We start from the raw sequence: 16,930 nt of genomic DNA on the forward strand, positions 1-16,930 counted from the left end.
TCCAACTGAATAAAACACAATATTAAGGGAACTGACCCTATACAAACCAGCAGTGATGGGCATATTTTAGAGTAGGTTAGATCTAAGGTTAGGTATATTTTCCCAGTACAGGATTCAGAGGAAAGATGCAGGGCTGGAGGAACCGGAGTATCTCCCAATAAGGCCCCAACATGAACGCCCTGTCTCAAAGTGCGGTCCCTGGACTGACAGGATTGGACCAGGTAACTCCAGAGGACCTTTCTATATGCCTAAAGCTCTGCCCATTTGGTTCTGAGAACAACAAATACAGGGAAAGAGGGCTTTCAGCCCAAGTGTCACTCCTGGAAAGCTGTTTGCTCCGTGCTGGACCAAAGCTGCCCGGGAGCGATGCCGGAGAGAGCAACTACATTGGGGTGACCTCTGATGAGTCGGTAGCTGTAAGAGTCTGGTACCCGGAACCTCTGGTGGCTCTTCCCGATATTAGTGCTCCTAGGGCGCCCAGGTTCAGAGCCAATAGAAACTTAAGGTTTAGATGACTCGTCACGCCTGGGCCAATCAGCTCGACGCGCGCTCCTACGGCGTCTCGCGTGATAACCAGGCAGCTTTGGCTTTGACCGTCATAGCTTTGGTTAGGTGTCTCTCCACGCCCTGTAAGACACCGGAAGTTCCGTAACGAGCGATCCCTCCGCACTCCGGAACGTGACTTCAGTTGGTCGCAAACCTATAAAGTAGTGCACTTTTCTTCCTTCATGGGGCCTTCAGGATACTCTGTAACGCCCCAGTTACTCCCCGAGCACAGCGGAGAAGGGTTTGGACGGGCCAGAGCGTCAATGGGATAGGGTTAGGTGGAGCGGCGGCGGGATCACGTGACCACGGTGGGAGGATACGGGGTGTACTGCGTCCCTCACCGATTCTATAAAAGGCGGGTTTAGGGCGTGTCGCCGCCATTTCTGCTTGCTCTGTGGTAGATGTCTCTCTGTACGCTGTTCCTTTCCTCTTCCCCTCCCGCAGGGCTTGCGGCCACCATGGCGTATTAGAGGCAGCAGAGCCTGCGGCAGCGTTGGCCTTTGCAGCGGCGGCAGCAGCACCAGGCTCTGCAGCGGCAACCCCCACCGGCTTAAGCCATGGCGTGAGTATTGGGCCGACTGCGCGGGCGTGTGCTTTGCTGTGTTTGGGTGCGGCCTGGGCGCGTTGACCAGCATACGCGGCTTTACAAGCGGCCAGACGCGTCGGCCTTGTTTGGGTGGCCCCGCAACGCCGGCGCACACGGGGAGGGTTGGGCAGGCGGCGTGGAGGGAGTAGTGCCTAAAACCCTGCTACTTCCTCTTCGTCCTCTCTTAACTTAGTCGTCTCGCGCCCCCCCGGGTTCCCGGTGTCATTCTGCGAACGTGGCGAGGCCAAGATGGCGGTGGGGCGGGGGGGGGGTGTGAGTCACGGGGGCGGGGCGCGACGGCCTTGGCCGTATTAGGACTTGAGGACAAGCTGCTTCCTCCGGGTGGCCGGTGAAGCAAAGCTAAGCCTCCATCTTGTGCAACCCGAGCTGGCGGCTGGGGAAGCTTACACAATGGCCTTGAGCCCACGTGCTCTCCATTTAGAAGCTTTTGGGATTTTGTCATCCAGCATCCTAGATAGAAAGATGATTGAACTTGCTTTTGGATCCTTATGCAGGCTCTTCACGAAACCCAGCAGCAGCGTTGCTGTAACGGACAAAGATACCTTCGAGTTAAGCACATTCCTCGATACCAGCAAATCCCTACAACATGACCGAGATGAGCTTCCTGAACAGCGAAGTGTTGGCGGGGGACTTAATGTCCCCCTTCGACCAGTCGGGTTTGGGGGCTGAAGAAAGCCTAGGTCTCTTAGATGACTATCTGGAGGTGGCCAAGCACTTCAAACCTCATGGGTTCTCCAGCGACAAGGCGGGCTCCTCAGAATGGCTGGCTATGGATGGGTTGGTCAGTGCCTCAGACACCGGCAAGGGTGAGTAGGGAGGACACCTGCACCAGTGTGCTCTTTTCATGTGGGTTTGGTGTTCTAAAGGTTTTCTGCCTCTAGTATGAACCGTTCTCTCCTGAAATTTTTTTCCCCAGAGGATGCCTTTTCCGGGACAGATTGGATGTTGGAGAAAATGGACCTGAAAGAGTTTGACTTCGATGCTCTGTTTCGAATGGATGACCTGGAAACCATGCCAGATGAGCTTTTGGCCACGTTGGATGACACATGTGATCTTTTTGCCCCTCTAGTCCAAGAGACTAATAAGGAGCCCCCTCAGACAGTGAACCCAATTGGCCATCTCCCAGAAAGTGTAATAAAAGTCGACCAGGCTGCCCCCTTTACATTCTTGCAGCCTCTTCCCTGTTCCCCAGGGTTTCTGTCTTCCACTCCAGATCATTCCTTTAGTTTAGAGCTGGGAAGTGAGGTTGATATCTCTGAAGGAGATAGGAAGCCTGACTCTGCTGCTTATATTACTCTAACCCCTCAGTGTGTAAAGGAGGAAGACACTCCCTCTGATAGTGACAGTGGCATCTGTATGAGCCCTGAGTCCTACCTGGGCTCTCCCCAACACAGCCCTTCCACCTCCAGGGCCCCACCAGACAGTCTGCCTTCTCCAGGTGTTCCTCGTGGTTCTCGACCCAAACCTTATGACCCACCTGGAGTTAGTGTGACAGCTAAAGTGAAGACTGAAAAGTTGGATAAGAAGCTGAAAAAGATGGAGCAAAACAAGACAGCAGCTACTAGGTACCGCCAGAAGAAGAGGGCTGAGCAGGAAGCCCTCACTGGCGAGTGTAAAGAGCTAGAAAAGAAGAACGAGGCTCTGAAAGAGAAGGCAGATTCTCTCGCCAAAGAGATTCAGTATCTAAAAGACCTGATAGAAGAGGTCCGTAAGGCAAGGGGGAAGAAGAGAGTTCCTTAATAGGGTAGTCAGGTGCTTTGTGCTTGTACATAGTCTTGTGATGCTGTGTTTGCTGTAATAAATTATTTTGTAGTGAAAGTAGCCATGGAAGTTTTCTGTGTCATTCTTTCTAATAGACTGCACAAGGTCTGGGTTGAATACGATAGCTACCTGGATGAGTTGAGCTGTTCAGGTAGTGAGACAGGTAAAGACTAGCTGGAGGGAGGGGGCTCTGGGTTAGTGAGGGCCAGCCCAGAATTGCACCTGTTCATACTGGCCTTGTGCCAGATACCTGCTGTGTAAGTACCTAGATAAGGTACAGTCCTTGAACACAAAGAGGATTAGGTTTCTCTTAGGCTTAAGGGATACAGCTACTATTTCCTGTGACAGGTGGCAAGCCCCACTCCAACCCTTCAGTTTGTTACTACAGATCCTCCCAAGGCGAGGTAAAAAGCCTACCATCACCCTCAACATTATTCCATTTGGCCCAGGGGCAGCTTAATCCAGCACAAGGATATGGTGGGGGGAGGAAGGGCCTGAGTGACAGCGGGGCAGAAACTGGTGGAGGCCCTTGGAGACAATGACTAACCTTCACTTGGCAGATGTTCTTTGTGCGTGAGAACTACAGCTGTTCCACTTCTATGTAATGTCACATGTCCACCCTGGCAATGCTCTAAACAGGGTTTCCCATAGCCCAGGTTGACCTTGAACTTGATATGTGGCCAGGGATGACCTTGAACCTTCCAAGTGCTGGGGTTATAGACCGTGTGTCACCACACCTGATCTGTTAGGTGCACCCTGAGGTAAAAGACCCAAAGAGTCAGCTAAGATCTAGCCACCCTCACCATGGTGACTTACAGCCCTTGCCAGGTATTGACAAAAGACTGGAAGTACTGTTTAGCCAGCTCAGACTGGAGCTGTTCTGGGTGCCCATTAGTTGGCAGAGAATGGCCTTCAGTTTTCCTATCACTGGTGATTGCTCAGCATGCACTACAAACTATCAGGGATGCCAACTGAACACAAGATGAACAGCTCAGCTTTTGTGAAACTTGCCTTCTAAGACAGAGGTCCAACGAAGGGCTGGCAGGCTGGGTGGAGGACCTGATCTAGGAGGAGTGTGCTGGGGGCAGGGAACAAGGTGGGGCCCGGGTGTGGGTAGGATGATACAGCAGCAGCCCCACTTCTGCGGCAGGCTTTTGGCTCACCCTTGTTGGCGAGCAGAAGCTAGGCTGTGTTGGCCAGTGAGGTGGATGTAGAAGACCCAAGTAAGGAGTCTTCTACTGCAGCGAGACCCATGCTGAGCACCTACTCAGGCAGTCGACAGGATGGACTGGGGATCTTTGCCATGGTGGACGGCAGGTAAATGCTAAAACCAGCATAGAAATAGACCAGCTCAGGTTGGGGGAATTGCAGACTGCTGGCCTTTAAGAAGGGGATTGTGTATAGAGGGTGAATACCAGCTCATCTATTTAGAACCTGACCAGCTTCAGTTCACCTTGACCTAAGCTCTCCCTACCCCACAAGCAAGACCACTCTAGGCAAGTCTGGTGTCCTGGTGGCTGGCCCTGAGTCCCCAAGACCACCAGTGGCAGTCCTGCTCCACTCTATACAGCTCTCTTGACTCACAGAGGACAGGCAGTTGTGGATGATCCAGTCTATAGCAGAAGCCACAGGAAGCATGGGGGTGGGGCAGCAGCTCTCCAAGTCCAGATCATCAAATTTTTTAACTGGCCTAAATGTTTGATCTTTGCATCTATTTGGGACCTTAGTTGGGGTAGGCTTTCCTTTGCTAGACCCCCATTGAGCTGAATACAACAGGTGTTCTTATATCAGGCCACTGGTTGGCAAGGCTTGGGATAATGATCTGCACTCCATCTTCCTTCTCAGCAGCCAAGAGGAGGCCTTATACAAGGGAAGGTACAGGATCTCTGCTTGCATCCTCTAGGTGACCATGTGGCCAAAGGTGTATGCTCTCTAGAAGGGGGCCTTAGAGAATAAGCATTGAGCAGTTTGGTAAGCATCTTATTTGAGGAGGAGGATATAAGTCTCCAAGGCCACTTGAATCTGCTGCTCTGAAGGTCAGCAAAACCCAGCAAGCAGGCAGATGGGGTGGAGGATTTATAGACCAGCACCCATGTCCCTTTGAACAACCCACGTCAGAGGACAGCCCATTGCCACGGAGGGCCCAGTGCTCCCATCACTAGCCCATATTAAATCACACTACCTCCCTCCTGAGTTCTGCTTGCTGTGACCTTCTGGAAGGGTGGACGGTCATGCCTCCCAACAGGCAGAGGTCACCTGGAGGCAGATTCCATGCTAATTCCACTCTGCTGTAGGTAGTTATGTGTCCCCATTTGAGATCTAACGCTGTTTAAAGGCAAAGAATTGCCTGGAGCAGGGACAGTGAACCCTGTTCTGAGGACAAACCCCACCGGACCAAGAATGGAGGAGGCAGGCTCAGGGGAGAAGGCAGGTGTGTGTGTGTGTGAATTCTCCTTAGGAGTGCACCCGTCTGCACTGACGTGTCTCCTGGTCCCTGTGACAGGCGTGTGCTGTTTGTCCCCAGCGTGCTCATTCCACATGATCTTTCTTTTGCCACCTGTGTTTGGCACTGTGTTGCTGGAAAGAGTCCAGTTTGCCCTCTGTGGTGGCGCAACCAGTTTTCCCTGCTGTCCTTGGTTGAGGTACAGACTTAATGTAAACCTGCTTGCTGAGGACTCCTAAAACCATGGCCTACGTCCCGTACCAAATGGCATAAGACTTTGCTCTCTCTACTGGTGCCACGCAGACCAGCAGGGTCCTTTGTGTCACTCCCTGGGCAACTCTAGCAGCTGTAGCGACCATACCCAGAGAGGAGGCCCTAAGTGGTAGAAGGAAAGCATTTATACTAGGCTGAGCCTGGGGACTTTGACAGAGACAACCTAGATCCACACTGAGATGGGAGACTCACTGTAAGTCATATCAACACACATGCGCACACGCATATAAACGCAGACTTGAACCCACATTTGCCCAAATCCACATTTATTCGAACCTAACAGCCGAATTACAGCTTGAGGTGTGGTCTGAGCAGGCCAAGTTCCTGCTCAGCCCACACCTGATCCTCGTGAGAGCCGACAGGGCAGAATCTTTTCTGGCAGGGTGCTGACGGCTCTGCCCAAACAGAAGTCCACTTCAGTCTGAGGGAAAATTTGCTGGAGGCCTTGCGGCTCTGTTCCAGTGTCCCTCGGATAGAAGCATATGGCTTCCTGAGCCAGGCTAGATTTGCACTGCCACCTGCTGGTCGCCCACGGCACAGCACTGCAGGGACACAGGACAGCAGAGATATGGCAGTCAAAGGAGATTAGTGCCTTTTGTCCCCACCATTCATTTCCGCAGGAAGTCTAGCTGCCAAAATATTCCCTCTGGAACTTCTCGAAGTCTTCGTCAGTGAATACAGTGCCCTCAGCCTTCTTCTTCTTCTTCTTGTTCATCTTGGCCACTAGCCGATCACATGCTTTTCGGCCTTGGTTCTGCTGCAGAATCTGAAAGGGTTCAGTGTGAGGTCACAGAATCTCCATTTTTGGAAGGACAGATGGAAACCCTTGAGATCACAGGGATTTAAGGCAGGGCAGGGCTGGGATAACTCCACACTATATTCAGGGCTGAGAATCACAAGGACTCTGAAGAACAGCCTCAGCTGTCACCCCAGGACCCTATAGCTTGTACCCTAGACAAACCTGCTGGGTCACAGACTCGGGCACGGTGCTTCTCATGCTGGTCATAAACTTCAGGTTTGCTCTGAGGTGGTCTTGACACTGCCGTTTCTGGTACTCAGCTGTGGGTAGCAGGCAGGGCATGTCATTTCAGACTCACTGTACTGTAGAAGCCTCTGGATCCCTTACCCTGCTGAAAACCTCACTGTCCTTTCCAAGGAAGAGAATATTTCAACAGCCTGGCCTCTTTTTAACCAAATCTACATTTCCCATAGGTCCTGTCTGCTGCAAATCCACAGACCCTATTGGATAGCTTCAGTTGGTCATGGGACTGTGTCTTAAGCCAGCCATGCTGGTATGTACCTGTGATGCCAGTACTGGAGAGGCTGAGACAGGAAAACTGCTCCTAGATGTGTAGCCAGATCAGAAAGGGTTATGTTTAAAAACAGCATGATAAAAATCTATCACCACCAACAAATAACACAAGGTCTACCCTGAGCATTGCCGTGCATCTGGCACACAGGACGCATAGGCTTCCAGTTTTCATTTCTACAGGAAAAGAACTGAGAAGCACGGTAGCAAGCATTTTAGAGAGTATCCTTTTTTTTCTTAGGGTCTGGGGGCAGACTCACTCTGTAGATCAGGCAGGCCTCTGCCACCTGAGTGCTGGGATTAAAGGATTGCACCACCATCACTGTGCCTGGTTACTGTTCTGCCATTCCTACCTACCCACTATATACTAGGCTGTGCACTGGTCACCCACTGGGACCACAGAAAATCCAGGGTCGGGGGTGGGAGGTTAGTCCTGTGTCTTGAGGAGCTCCTGCCTCAGGACAGAAGTAAAGGGAACCCCAATAACCAGGCAGGAAGGCACTTTGACATGGGAACTGGCGCAAACCACTAGTGTCACACATGCCTCCTCGCTCCACCTCTGCTCACCATGTTTCCTCTTGAACTTCAAACCTTTTAAGAAGGGCTCACATGGGTGTGGTGGTGCATGCCTATCATCCTAGCGCTTAGGAAGCTGAAACAGGAAGACATTTAAGTTCATGGTTAGCCTGTGCTGCACAGTGAGGTCCAGGCCAGCCTGAGGCACAGGGCGAGATCTTGTCAAAACAAACTAAGTCAAAACAACACCACCATCGCCCAAGCTGGGAGAAACAAACAATGAAACCCAAACACCTCAGCTCCCTTTATAGAGCCCATGGAGTCAAAGAAGAAAGCAGTATAACCATCCTGTGTCCCTTCTCAAGTCTTACTGAGCCACATCCCCTAAGATGCTCTATTTGAAACAAGCCTTCTGCTTTGCAGACAGTTCACCGGTAAAGCACATCAACTCACTTCTCTGCTATCCCTACTGTGATGGAAGGCACTGTCACCTGAGCAGAGCACATTAAGAACGACAGCACAGGGACACACTGCCTCACTTCCACTTGCACCACCTGGGCAGGCGCCTGTTTCTATAATTGCTCACCTCACAGGGCTGCTGTGAGGGTCAAATGAGTCAACACTTTGACGGTGCTCAGGCTAACTGTTGGCTGAATGCTTCATTTATATACCCACTCATTCGTGCTTAAGTATATGTATGTGCACCCCAAGTGAGGGTCTGTGGAGTCAGAAAAGGGTATCTAATTCCCGGACCTGAAGTTACAGGGAACTGTGTGCAGCCAGCCATGTGGGTTTCGGGAGCTCCAGATCCTCTGCAAGAGCATCAAGTGCTCTTAACCATTGAGCCAGCCCTCTATCCCTGACTGATATACTCCGTCTTGACTCTTGCTCATGACTTATTACCCATTAGCCTTCTTTCTTCCAAATTCTCATGCCTTTCTGGGTAAAGCAACCCTCCTTTTTACCTGGCAGCTCTTACACTCTCTCAGGTGCTCAGCCTTAACATTTCTTCCAATTTGGCTTGTTAGTTTGATTCTCCCTCGGTGCACTCTAGAGTCTTTTATCTCACAAGCCTCACGCACTTGGCAAAAACCTGCTGATGCTTCTCTCCCCGCTAAGGTTAGAGCTCACTAGGGCTGGATCTTGCGTTTCATTTGCTCCCACGATCAGGTCTTGCCCTGAACTCATCAGGTAGTCAGGAAAGTAACAGCACTTCTGATTCTCCTGCCTCCACCTCCCAAGGGCAGGGATTACAGGGAATGCCACCACTACCAGGTTTTCCCCTCTTTCCCTCAATCTGTTGACGGCTACATAGCAGATAGCAGCAAAGAAACACAGCTAAGAGCCCAGACATGGAAATTAGATTCCCTGGGCTCGAAACCTGTCCCCCACCATTTTAACACTTTTTATCTTTTCCTTGTTGAATCTCGGGTAACTTCTGGAACACCAACTCGAAGGCGCTGCCCCAAATCCTGCGAAGCACTCGGAGTCTTCTTTCCCAGCTCACCTAATGCGGACTTAGGTACTTTTCCCTTCGCTGAGTTCCGTAGTTTCACGGCCTGTTTGGCCTTGGCTCTCGCCCTCCGGGTCTGCTTCACCGGAGTCCCGCTCGCCTTGGCCTGGCCGGGTACGGCACGAGGAGCTGTAGGGAAAGGCAACGAAGGACCGAGTTGGAGGACGCGCTTTCCCTTTCCACCCGCCCAGTCGGCCCTCCTTCACAGCGCGACCACGCAGGATAAGCCCTCCTTACCCTCGGACGCCTCTAAAAGCTCCAAGCCGCGCCGTAACAACGCCGCCGACATGCTGCCAAGCCCCGCCCACACGCTGCGAGTTACTTCCGCCCTGGCGGTGTTCGCTCCTCGGCAGAAACTGGAGCCGGAACCCAGGGTTCCGCAGCGAGCGGAAGTACCACGTTAGAACGCAGGCTCAATGGCTTTCCTCTAGTCCTAGAGGAGCCGGGAACTAGGAGCGTGTCCGAGGCGCAGAAGCCACAGTTGTTCAATTTCTCAGTAACAGGTCTCTTGTGACCCAGGCTGTGTGGACAGACTCGACTTCTAGCCTCATTGGTCAATTCTGTCCAGGGGCTAAGTGTTGAATAGTCTGAGTTCCTGCAAAAGAAATGGTTCTTTTTATTTTCTTTTAAGACAAGGACACATATAGTCCAGACTGTCTTTGAACTCGATTGTAGCTGAGAATGACTTTGAATTCCTGATCCTTTTCTCTGGGCCTCCCAAGGGCCGGAATTATAGACCCAAATCACTCTGCTAGGCTTAGACAGTTTTTCATGAACTTCAAAGCAATACACCGGTCCTGCGCACTGTAAGAATCTGTATGAGAATCATTAAAGACATTTGCCAAGGAGGTTAGGTGTCGAACTTTGTAATCTTACTACTTGGGAGACTGAACAGAGAGTATTTGCTGTGAGTTTCAGGCCAACTTGGGCTACATAGCAAGACGCTGTTTCAAACAAACAAACAAACAAACAAACAAACAAACAAATTCAAGCCAAACCAAAAATCAAACCAAAAGAAAAACCTAAACAAACAAACAAAAAATCCCAGAAAAACAAAAATCCCCCAAAACAAAACAGAGAAATAAAGACATTTGCAAACACGTGATTTTGTTTCGAAAAATACAGTTATTTGCTGCAAAATGCTGTTTATGTTGTTAAGCAATGAGTTGGTTGTTAAGTAAATCAGTGAATACTGCTGGGCACAGTAATATGACACGTAGAATACCAGCACTTGGGAAGCTGAGGCAGGAGAATGGCAAGTTTCAGGTCAGCTTAGATCATATAGCTACATTCCAAATTCTAGACCATAATTCTGGGTTACATATAATAAGGAGAGCTAGGATGTATTAATAGCTTGGTGGTAGAATGCTTAGATTTAATCCCTAATATTGAAAAAAGTTCAGTGTTTAGTCTGATAAATCAATAAATATTACAATCAATATTACACATAGATGTAAATATTCTCTTGATAAATACTACACATAAATGTTCTCTGGTTACCTGAGCTTTTGTTTTTGTTTTTAATTTTTAAAAAAATACATGGATTTTTGCCTGCATATATGTCTGTCTGTGCACCACAGGCGTACCTTGTCCCTTTGGAGGTCAGAAGTGAGCAGATTCCCTGGAAAGGAGTTACAGACTGCGAGCTGGAGGGATGGCTCAGTGGTTAAGAGCACTGACTGCTCCTCCAGTGGTCCTGAGTTCAATTCTCAGCACCCACGTGGTGGCTCACAACCATCTGTAATGGGATCTGACGCCCTCTTCTGGTGTGTCTGAAGACAGTGACAGCGTATTATATGTACAAATAAATAAATCTTTTTAAAAAAGGAGTTACAGACTGATGTGAGCCATAGTGGAGGTGTTGGGAACAGAACCCAGGTCTGTTGGAAGAACATCTAGTGTTCTTAATCCTTGAACCTTCTCTCCAGCCCTGAGTTTTTAAGATTGAAAAGGGCTTATTAAATCAAAAAGGCTGAGAATCTCTAGTCTAGAAGTGTCTCTTCTTCACTACTTTGGTGTGTTTTTGCAGTGCTGGTGATCAAATGCAGAGACTCTTGAGTGCCAGACAGGCTTTCTAACCTCCAAACACTGAAGAAATTCTTTTTTGGCTGTGAGGAGAAACTCTGCCCGATTTATTTCACTTGTGGAGGCTTCTAACCAGCACCTGTGGAAGTCATGAAGCTCCAGCCAGTCTGTGAATGAGGAGTGAAAATGAACATCTGGACTCATTGGACCAACAGGTACTGAGAGGTTTTTTTATTAATTTTTTTATTTATATTTTTTGGCATACCTGATGCTGTAGAACGTGACACAAAGAAACAGCTGATTTTTCCCTGGACAATCCTCATTGTCAAAACTCTACTAACTAGTCCAGAAGGGAGACACTTGTAATAACAAACTCTAACAAGAGTCAAGTCCCTGTTGTGTTTCACATGAGTAAACTTCATTTTCTGACGTAGGTATCGTTTGTCCAACATTTCTTGAGGAAGGAAATAAATTCATCGCATGTCTGTCCACATTGCAACCATGTGACCATTAGGTGGCGCTGCAGGACAGCTTTCTTTGGCCTCCTGGTCCACTACCTGACTTGGTGTGGATGGATGTGTGAAGTCCAGCGCTCTTGGGCTGGCTCCCTGCTTCCCAGTGGCAGCCAGATTATCCTCTCTGGTATTATTTGGTTGGAGAAACTGAGGCAGAAGCAACAAGCTGAACTTCCCAGGAGACCTCCTAGGTCTCTTTCCAGAAAAGTGTGCAAGGGCAACTGGATGCTTATTACAACAATAGGAGACTGCTGAGGGCAACGTGACCCTCGGCAAATCCATAGCAAAGAACACCCCATTTATTAAATAGGCCTTGGAAGCTGCTTCCTTACAGGGTAGCCACCTGGGATCAATGGAGCAATACTCCTGAAGCACCTTCAAGGAGACGGGGACTGATTGGGGCAATATTGCAGACATAGCCCATGCTGGCATTCTGCATCCTCCTACTCTGGCATGGTGGACATGGCAGCTGCAGCAGGCTGGCACCCATGGGTGTTTGATGCCTGCTGTTTGTCCTGAACCCTTAAAGATTAGGTTTGTTAGATTTGGGGAAGGCCTCCGAGGGCCTCCGTGGGAGCTGGTGGGTCTTGAGTTCTCAGAATGGTTCCAGTCCTGGCTGTGTGATCTTGGGAAGCCACTTTCCTGCTCTGAGCCTTAGTCTCTGCATTGGATTCCTCCTTACAGGACTCTATCCCAGGGTTCCCCTGTGCTTAGCAGGGGGTGTGTCTGCATAAAGGAAACAAGATAATCCTCCTCCTCTAGTAGTTCTTGCCACCTTAGAATCCCATCACTGACTCTTTCCGTCCATCTCAGGATTAGCTTTGCTTTGGCTTTCCTCTGAGGGAGAAATTTTCTAGAAAACTACACAGCATTTCCTACAGAGCCAGGCCTAGAGATCAGAGCTGCAAGTCTGGAGCAAGTGTGAACATGACTGAGGCTAAGCAGGTTGCATGGACGTGTGAGCAAGAACAAGTGTCTGCCAGCACAGGCATGCACTAGCGTGCGTGCGCGTGTGTGTGTATAGATGTGTGTGTGTGTGTTTGTGTGTGTGTATAGATGTGTGTGTGTGTATAATCATAGTTTTCAGCTATGTGTCAAGTTATTTTGTATTTATTTATTTATTTGTTTGCTTATTTATTTATTATTTATGAGTACACTGTAGCTGTCTTCAGACACCAGAAGAAGGCATCAGATTACATTACAGATGGTTGAGAGCCACCATGTAGTTGCTGAAAATTGAACTCAGGACCTTTAGAAGAGTAGTCAGTGCTCTTAGCCACTGAGCCATCTCTCCAGTTTTGTTTTTTTGAGAGGATCTCATGTAGCCCAGGCTGGCCTCAAGCTGAGGATGACCCTGACTTCCAGACCCTCCTGTCTCTACCTCCTGAGTGCTGGGATTATAGATAGGTATGAGCCACTATCTCTGGGTTCCTAATTTGTTTAAAAAATGTTTTTTTCCGAGACAGAGTTTCTCTGTGTAGCCATGGCTGGGAGATAACTCGGTGAGCATGAGTGATCACTGGGCAGGAACAGGGCCCTAAGTTCACTCTGCAGCCCCTCCTAAAAAGCCAGGTGTCAGTGAGCGAGCACATCCATCCTTGGCGCTGTGAGGGGTGAAGACAGGAGGATCACAGGAGCCTTTGGGTGCCTGCCCAGCTCCAGGGTTGGTGAGAGACCCTGACTCGAGAGAATAAGCCAGGGATCAATAGAGCAGGCCTTGGCCTCTGCATGGACACGTGCCCGGGACTGTTCACATGTACATATCACACACACACATGCACACACACACATGCATACACGCACACACACAGACACACGCACACACGCGCACATACACACACGCACATACACACCCACCGAGAGAGAGAGAAAGAGAGAGACAGAGACAGAGAGAGAGAGAGAGAGAGAGAGAGAGAGAGAGAGAGAGAGAGAGAGGGGCTGGGCATGCTGACTCACACCAGCGATTCCAGCACTTGATGGACTGAGGCAGGGAAATTCTCTTCAGATCCAGACCAGGTTGGGCTACAGAGTGAGACCTGCCCCCACCCCATAAAGTAAACGATTCATTAAAGTGTATTAATTGGACCGTGAGTGGGGCTCCTTTTGCACATTTACTCACAGATGACTCTTAGCGTGCCGCCTCTGTTCTCCGGCATCTCCCCAGCTCTGACCGACTCTGTCTCTTTATGTCTGGGACTTTTCCCCTTGAGGTCTTCTCTCTTGTCTCTGTGTGTCTCTGCCTCTGCCTCTCAGGATCTCTGTAGTCGCTGATTTCCTGTCTGTGTCTCTGCCTCTGTCCTTTGGCTCTCCCTCTCCAGTGCCCCTTTCTGCCTCTGAGTTCTCCTCTGCCAGTCCCTCAGCTCCCAACCTCTCTCCATCTTCAAATTAAAAACCAAATGGAATTTCCAGCGCCTTTCCCACTGGCTGCACATGCCTTGGCCTCCTGTTGCCTCCTCAACACCGCACTGCCCAGCCTTCCGACATCTCTCAGATCCTGCCTGGCCTGTTAGTGCTATGAGGCTACTGACTAGATGGATAGCCACTATGGACTATTGGGAGCTTGGCCCCCTGCCTGCTTCTGAGACCCTCTACTCTCCGTTTGAAACTTCCCTCCTCCTTGTAAGATATTACACAGCCCACGCTGTCATGGAAATCTGAGAACCCTGTGGTAGGGCACTGAGGGATGGATGACATTGGAGACTTTGGGCTCCCAGGGTGTGGGACCACCACAGAGACTCAACCCACATATTGTGCTCACAAACAAGTCACCTTTTCTCTCTGGCCTTCTCTGAAAACTGGCTTTTGACCAATGTCCTCACTTCCTCCTGGGGCTAAGTTGCCGGAGGTTGGGGGGATAGGGAGGGTAGTGGAGGGCAGTGGAGGGGGGGGCAGAGCTCCTGCCTTCCCACCTTTGCTCCTGTCCCTGGCATCGGGACCCAGGCTGTGAGAATTCTCAAGCACTTTGCTGTGTCACCTAAGAAAGTCCCAAACTGCGTTCCTCAGTTTCCCTCGTTCATGAATTAAATATAATAGTGGTCACTATAGGGTTACTATAAGGAGTATGCACACGGCACTGAAAATACCCTTGAGAACAGAGTAAGCACTACACATCTGTAGGTGAATGGTGTTCTATGGGTCAGAGGAGTGTCTTGGGGGACCTGGGTGCATGTCTGTGAATGGCTGTTGTATCTCCATGCTCCGTGACAGTACATGGGGAAGGCTGAAGTTCCAGTGCTGTTTATGAGCCCAGACCTCAGAGTGTGGTAGTTGTGGTGTTCAGATAGCCCAGCTGTATTCTTGGAAGGGTCTAATATCTCTCTGAGATTCCTGGGAAGGAGCTGGTGGGTGGTCTAGGGCACCATTCTTTTTTTTTTTTGGAGCTGGGGACCGAACCCAGGGCCTTGCGCTTCCTAGGTAAGCGCTCTACCACTGAGCTAAATCCCCAGCCCCTAGGGCACCATTCTTACAGGTACAGTATGAAGTTGCCTGGCTGTGCTCAAGGCATTTTGTTGTTGAGTAAATAAGGAACCTGCAACCCGGGGGAGCAGGCTGCTTCAGGCAGGGGAACACTCAGGGAGGACAGGTCAGGGGGAGGGAGAAACATTGTAGACAAAGAGCTCTGTTCAGCTACAGGAGGCTTTCTGCAGACTGAGCGCCCCCCCCCCTCTGGCTTTGTTGAGTTACAGTCTCCTCACACCCAGTCCATTCACAGAGCCTGAGCATTGTTCCCATGGGTGGGGGGCGTCCTCTTCACACTGTTAGGACCGCTGTCACTGGGCTCAGCACTCACTCCTCTTCTAGAGGACCTGAGTTCGGTTCCCAGCGTCCATGTGGGGCAGCTCACAACCACACACAGATATAAGTAAAATAAAATAAACTCTGTTACATGCTCAGTAAATGAGGGGCTGCATGTGACTTCAAGGTGGTTCAGGTGGCATTGTGCCTGCAGTAGGATCCTAGGTCATCACTCCCATTCTAGGTCCAGGCTGGGCAGGTGTAACATCTTCGGGCACTACTGCTTCTCCCTCCTTCTCTTCCTCTCTTGTTTTGTTACTTGAGACTGAGTCTCATTATATAGCTTAGACGAGCCTCCAACTCATGGAGCTACTCTTGCCTCAGTCCCTGAATTCCGAAATTATAGATGTGTATCATCATAACTGGCTTCACAGTGGTGGCTTCTTCTTCTTCTTCTTCTTCTTCTTCTTCTTCTTCTTCTTCTTCTTCTTCTTCTTCTTCTTCTTCTTCTTCTTCTTCTTCTTCTTCTTCTTCTTCTCCTTCTCCTTCTCCTTCTCCTTCTCCTTCTCCTTCTCCTTCTCCTCCTCCTCCTCCTCCTCCTCCCCCTCCTCCTCCCCCTCCTCCTCCCCCTCCTCCTCCCCCTCCTCCTCCTCCTTCCTCCTCCTCCTTCTCCTCCTTCTTCTCCTCTATCCTCCTTCCTCCTCTTCCTGCCCCTCTTCCCCCTCCTCTTCTTCCTCCTTCTCCTTTTTCAGAACAGGGTTTCTCTCTGCAGCCCTGGTTGTCCTGAAATTCATTATATAGACAAGGCTGGCCTAGAACTCATGGAGATCCATCTACCTCTGCCTCCTGAGTGCTGGGATTAAAGGCAGGCATCATCATTGTATAGCTCACCATGGCTTCTTTTTAACATCTTTGGGTTTGGGGAGGCAGGAAGGAGCTGCTGGAAAGTTTCTTAAATGCACAAGGGTTGGACAGTGACTTAGATGTTTTAGGCAGAGTTTAAATTTTGGGCATGTGATCTCACTGTGGGGTCCTGAATCGGTCTGTCTCCTACTATGTGCTTCGGTGTCCATCTGGGCAGTGGGGATGTCCTGAAGCCCCTCAGGTGAGGTACAGGGGATCTGTGGAGGGTTACTAAAAGCTTGGGGAGGGCCAGGGGTTGGTTGGGTTGATTCTGGGCTTCAGTGGCCCCTGGGTGGGGGACTCTGGATCCATAGGTTGTGTATGTGCAGTGCCCAGGCCCTTCCAGCCTCAGCCTTTCTAACTAATTACGTCTCTATTAAAATGCAAATATCTACAACGCCAGGAATGGAGGCCTCGTTGCCATGGAAACCAGGGAGCGGAGACTGGTCTCCATCTTCCATCTTCAGACCGTTTTATACCAAATCCTTTTATGGCTGCCTGGAAGTGCCTCTTCTCCCTGCTCACCGCCCACGTCTTAGGGTCTCCCACCTTAAGGTAAATATTCAGGGACCTGGGAATGGGCAACCCTGCACAAACCACCTTTCCTTCTTTGCCTCAGTTTCCTCCCTTGTGACTTATGGGCAAGTAGACCTGTCTTGCAGACAGTGACTCGGAGCCATTGAGGAAATGGTCTGCTTCCGGATTCTCTTAGGAAGCTGTGGTCTAGCCAGGAGCCCCAAAGGTGATATGGGACTGACCATCAATACCTTCTTCAGGCCAAAAC

The 16,930-nt window shown here is 50.1% G+C and overlaps 2 protein-coding genes across 5 annotated transcripts; one reads left to right on the forward strand and one right to left on the reverse strand.

The window, feature by feature from the left end:
* Positions 1-924: 924 nt before the first annotated feature.
* On the forward strand, positions 925-2,983 carry Atf4 (activating transcription factor 4). Of its 2 annotated transcripts, NM_024403.2 has the most exons (3): positions 925-1,108; positions 1,648-1,959; positions 2,070-2,983. In NM_024403.2, the coding sequence occupies exons 2-3, from the start codon at positions 1,740-1,742 to the stop codon at positions 2,891-2,893; spliced, it is 1,044 nt and encodes a 347-aa protein (NP_077379.1). In that variant the 5' UTR covers positions 925-1,108; positions 1,648-1,739; the 3' UTR covers positions 2,894-2,983. The 2 variants fall into 2 exon arrangements, with proteins under 2 accessions (NP_077379.1, XP_038935870.1); XM_039079942.2 differs by lacking the exon at positions 925-1,108 and having other exon boundaries at positions 1,819-1,959; positions 2,035-2,974.
* Positions 2,984-5,879: 2,896 nt separating this feature from the next.
* Positions 5,880-9,360, reverse strand: Rps19bp1 (ribosomal protein S19 binding protein 1). Of its 3 annotated transcripts, none has more exons than NM_001420251.1 (4): positions 9,206-9,267; positions 8,963-9,097; positions 6,592-6,689; positions 5,880-6,396 (listed from the first exon to the last, which is right to left on the reverse strand). In NM_001420251.1, exons 1-4 carry the CDS (start codon positions 9,255-9,257, stop codon positions 6,256-6,258), a joined length of 426 nt encoding a protein of 141 aa, NP_001407180.1. In that variant the 5' UTR covers positions 9,258-9,267; the 3' UTR covers positions 5,880-6,255. The 3 variants fall into 3 exon arrangements, with proteins under 3 accessions (NP_001407180.1, XP_063120211.1, XP_063120212.1); XM_063264141.1 differs by lacking the exon at positions 9,206-9,267 and adding an exon at positions 6,931-6,973 and having other exon boundaries at positions 7,507-9,069; XM_063264142.1 differs by lacking the exon at positions 5,880-6,396 and adding an exon at positions 6,931-6,973 and having other exon boundaries at positions 6,624-6,689; positions 9,206-9,360.
* Positions 9,361-16,930: the final 7,570 nt, after the last annotated feature.

This window comes from Rattus norvegicus, chromosome 7 (genome assembly GCF_036323735.1).
Source record: "Rattus norvegicus strain BN/NHsdMcwi chromosome 7, GRCr8, whole genome shotgun sequence".
Classification (NCBI taxonomy): domain Eukaryota; kingdom Metazoa; phylum Chordata; class Mammalia; order Rodentia; family Muridae; genus Rattus; species Rattus norvegicus.

What these genes read in the sequence shown, in the direction of transcription:
- Atf4 (NM_024403.2), top strand. Translation starts at nt 1,740, where the DNA reads ATGACCGAGATGAGCTTCCTGAACAGCGAAGTGTTGGCGGGGGACTTA. An exon ending in TGCCTCAGACACCGGCAAGG is followed by an intron (nt 1,960 to 2,069) that starts GTGAGTAGGGAG and finishes TTTTTTCCCCAG; the next exon opens with AGGATGCCTTTTCCGGGACA.
- Rps19bp1 (NM_001420251.1), bottom strand. Translation starts at nt 9,257, where the DNA reads ATGTCGGCGGCGTTGTTACGGCGCGGCTTGGAGCTTTTAGAGGCGTCC. An exon ending in GCTTTTAGAGGCGTCCGAGG is followed by an intron (nt 9,098 to 9,205) that starts GTAAGGAGGGCT and finishes CTTTCCCTACAG; the next exon opens with CTCCTCGTGCCGTACCCGGC. An exon ending in AGTACCTAAGTCCGCATTAG is followed by an intron (nt 6,690 to 8,962) that starts GTGAGCTGGGAA and finishes TGCTACCCACAG; the next exon opens with CTGAGTACCAGAAACGGCAG.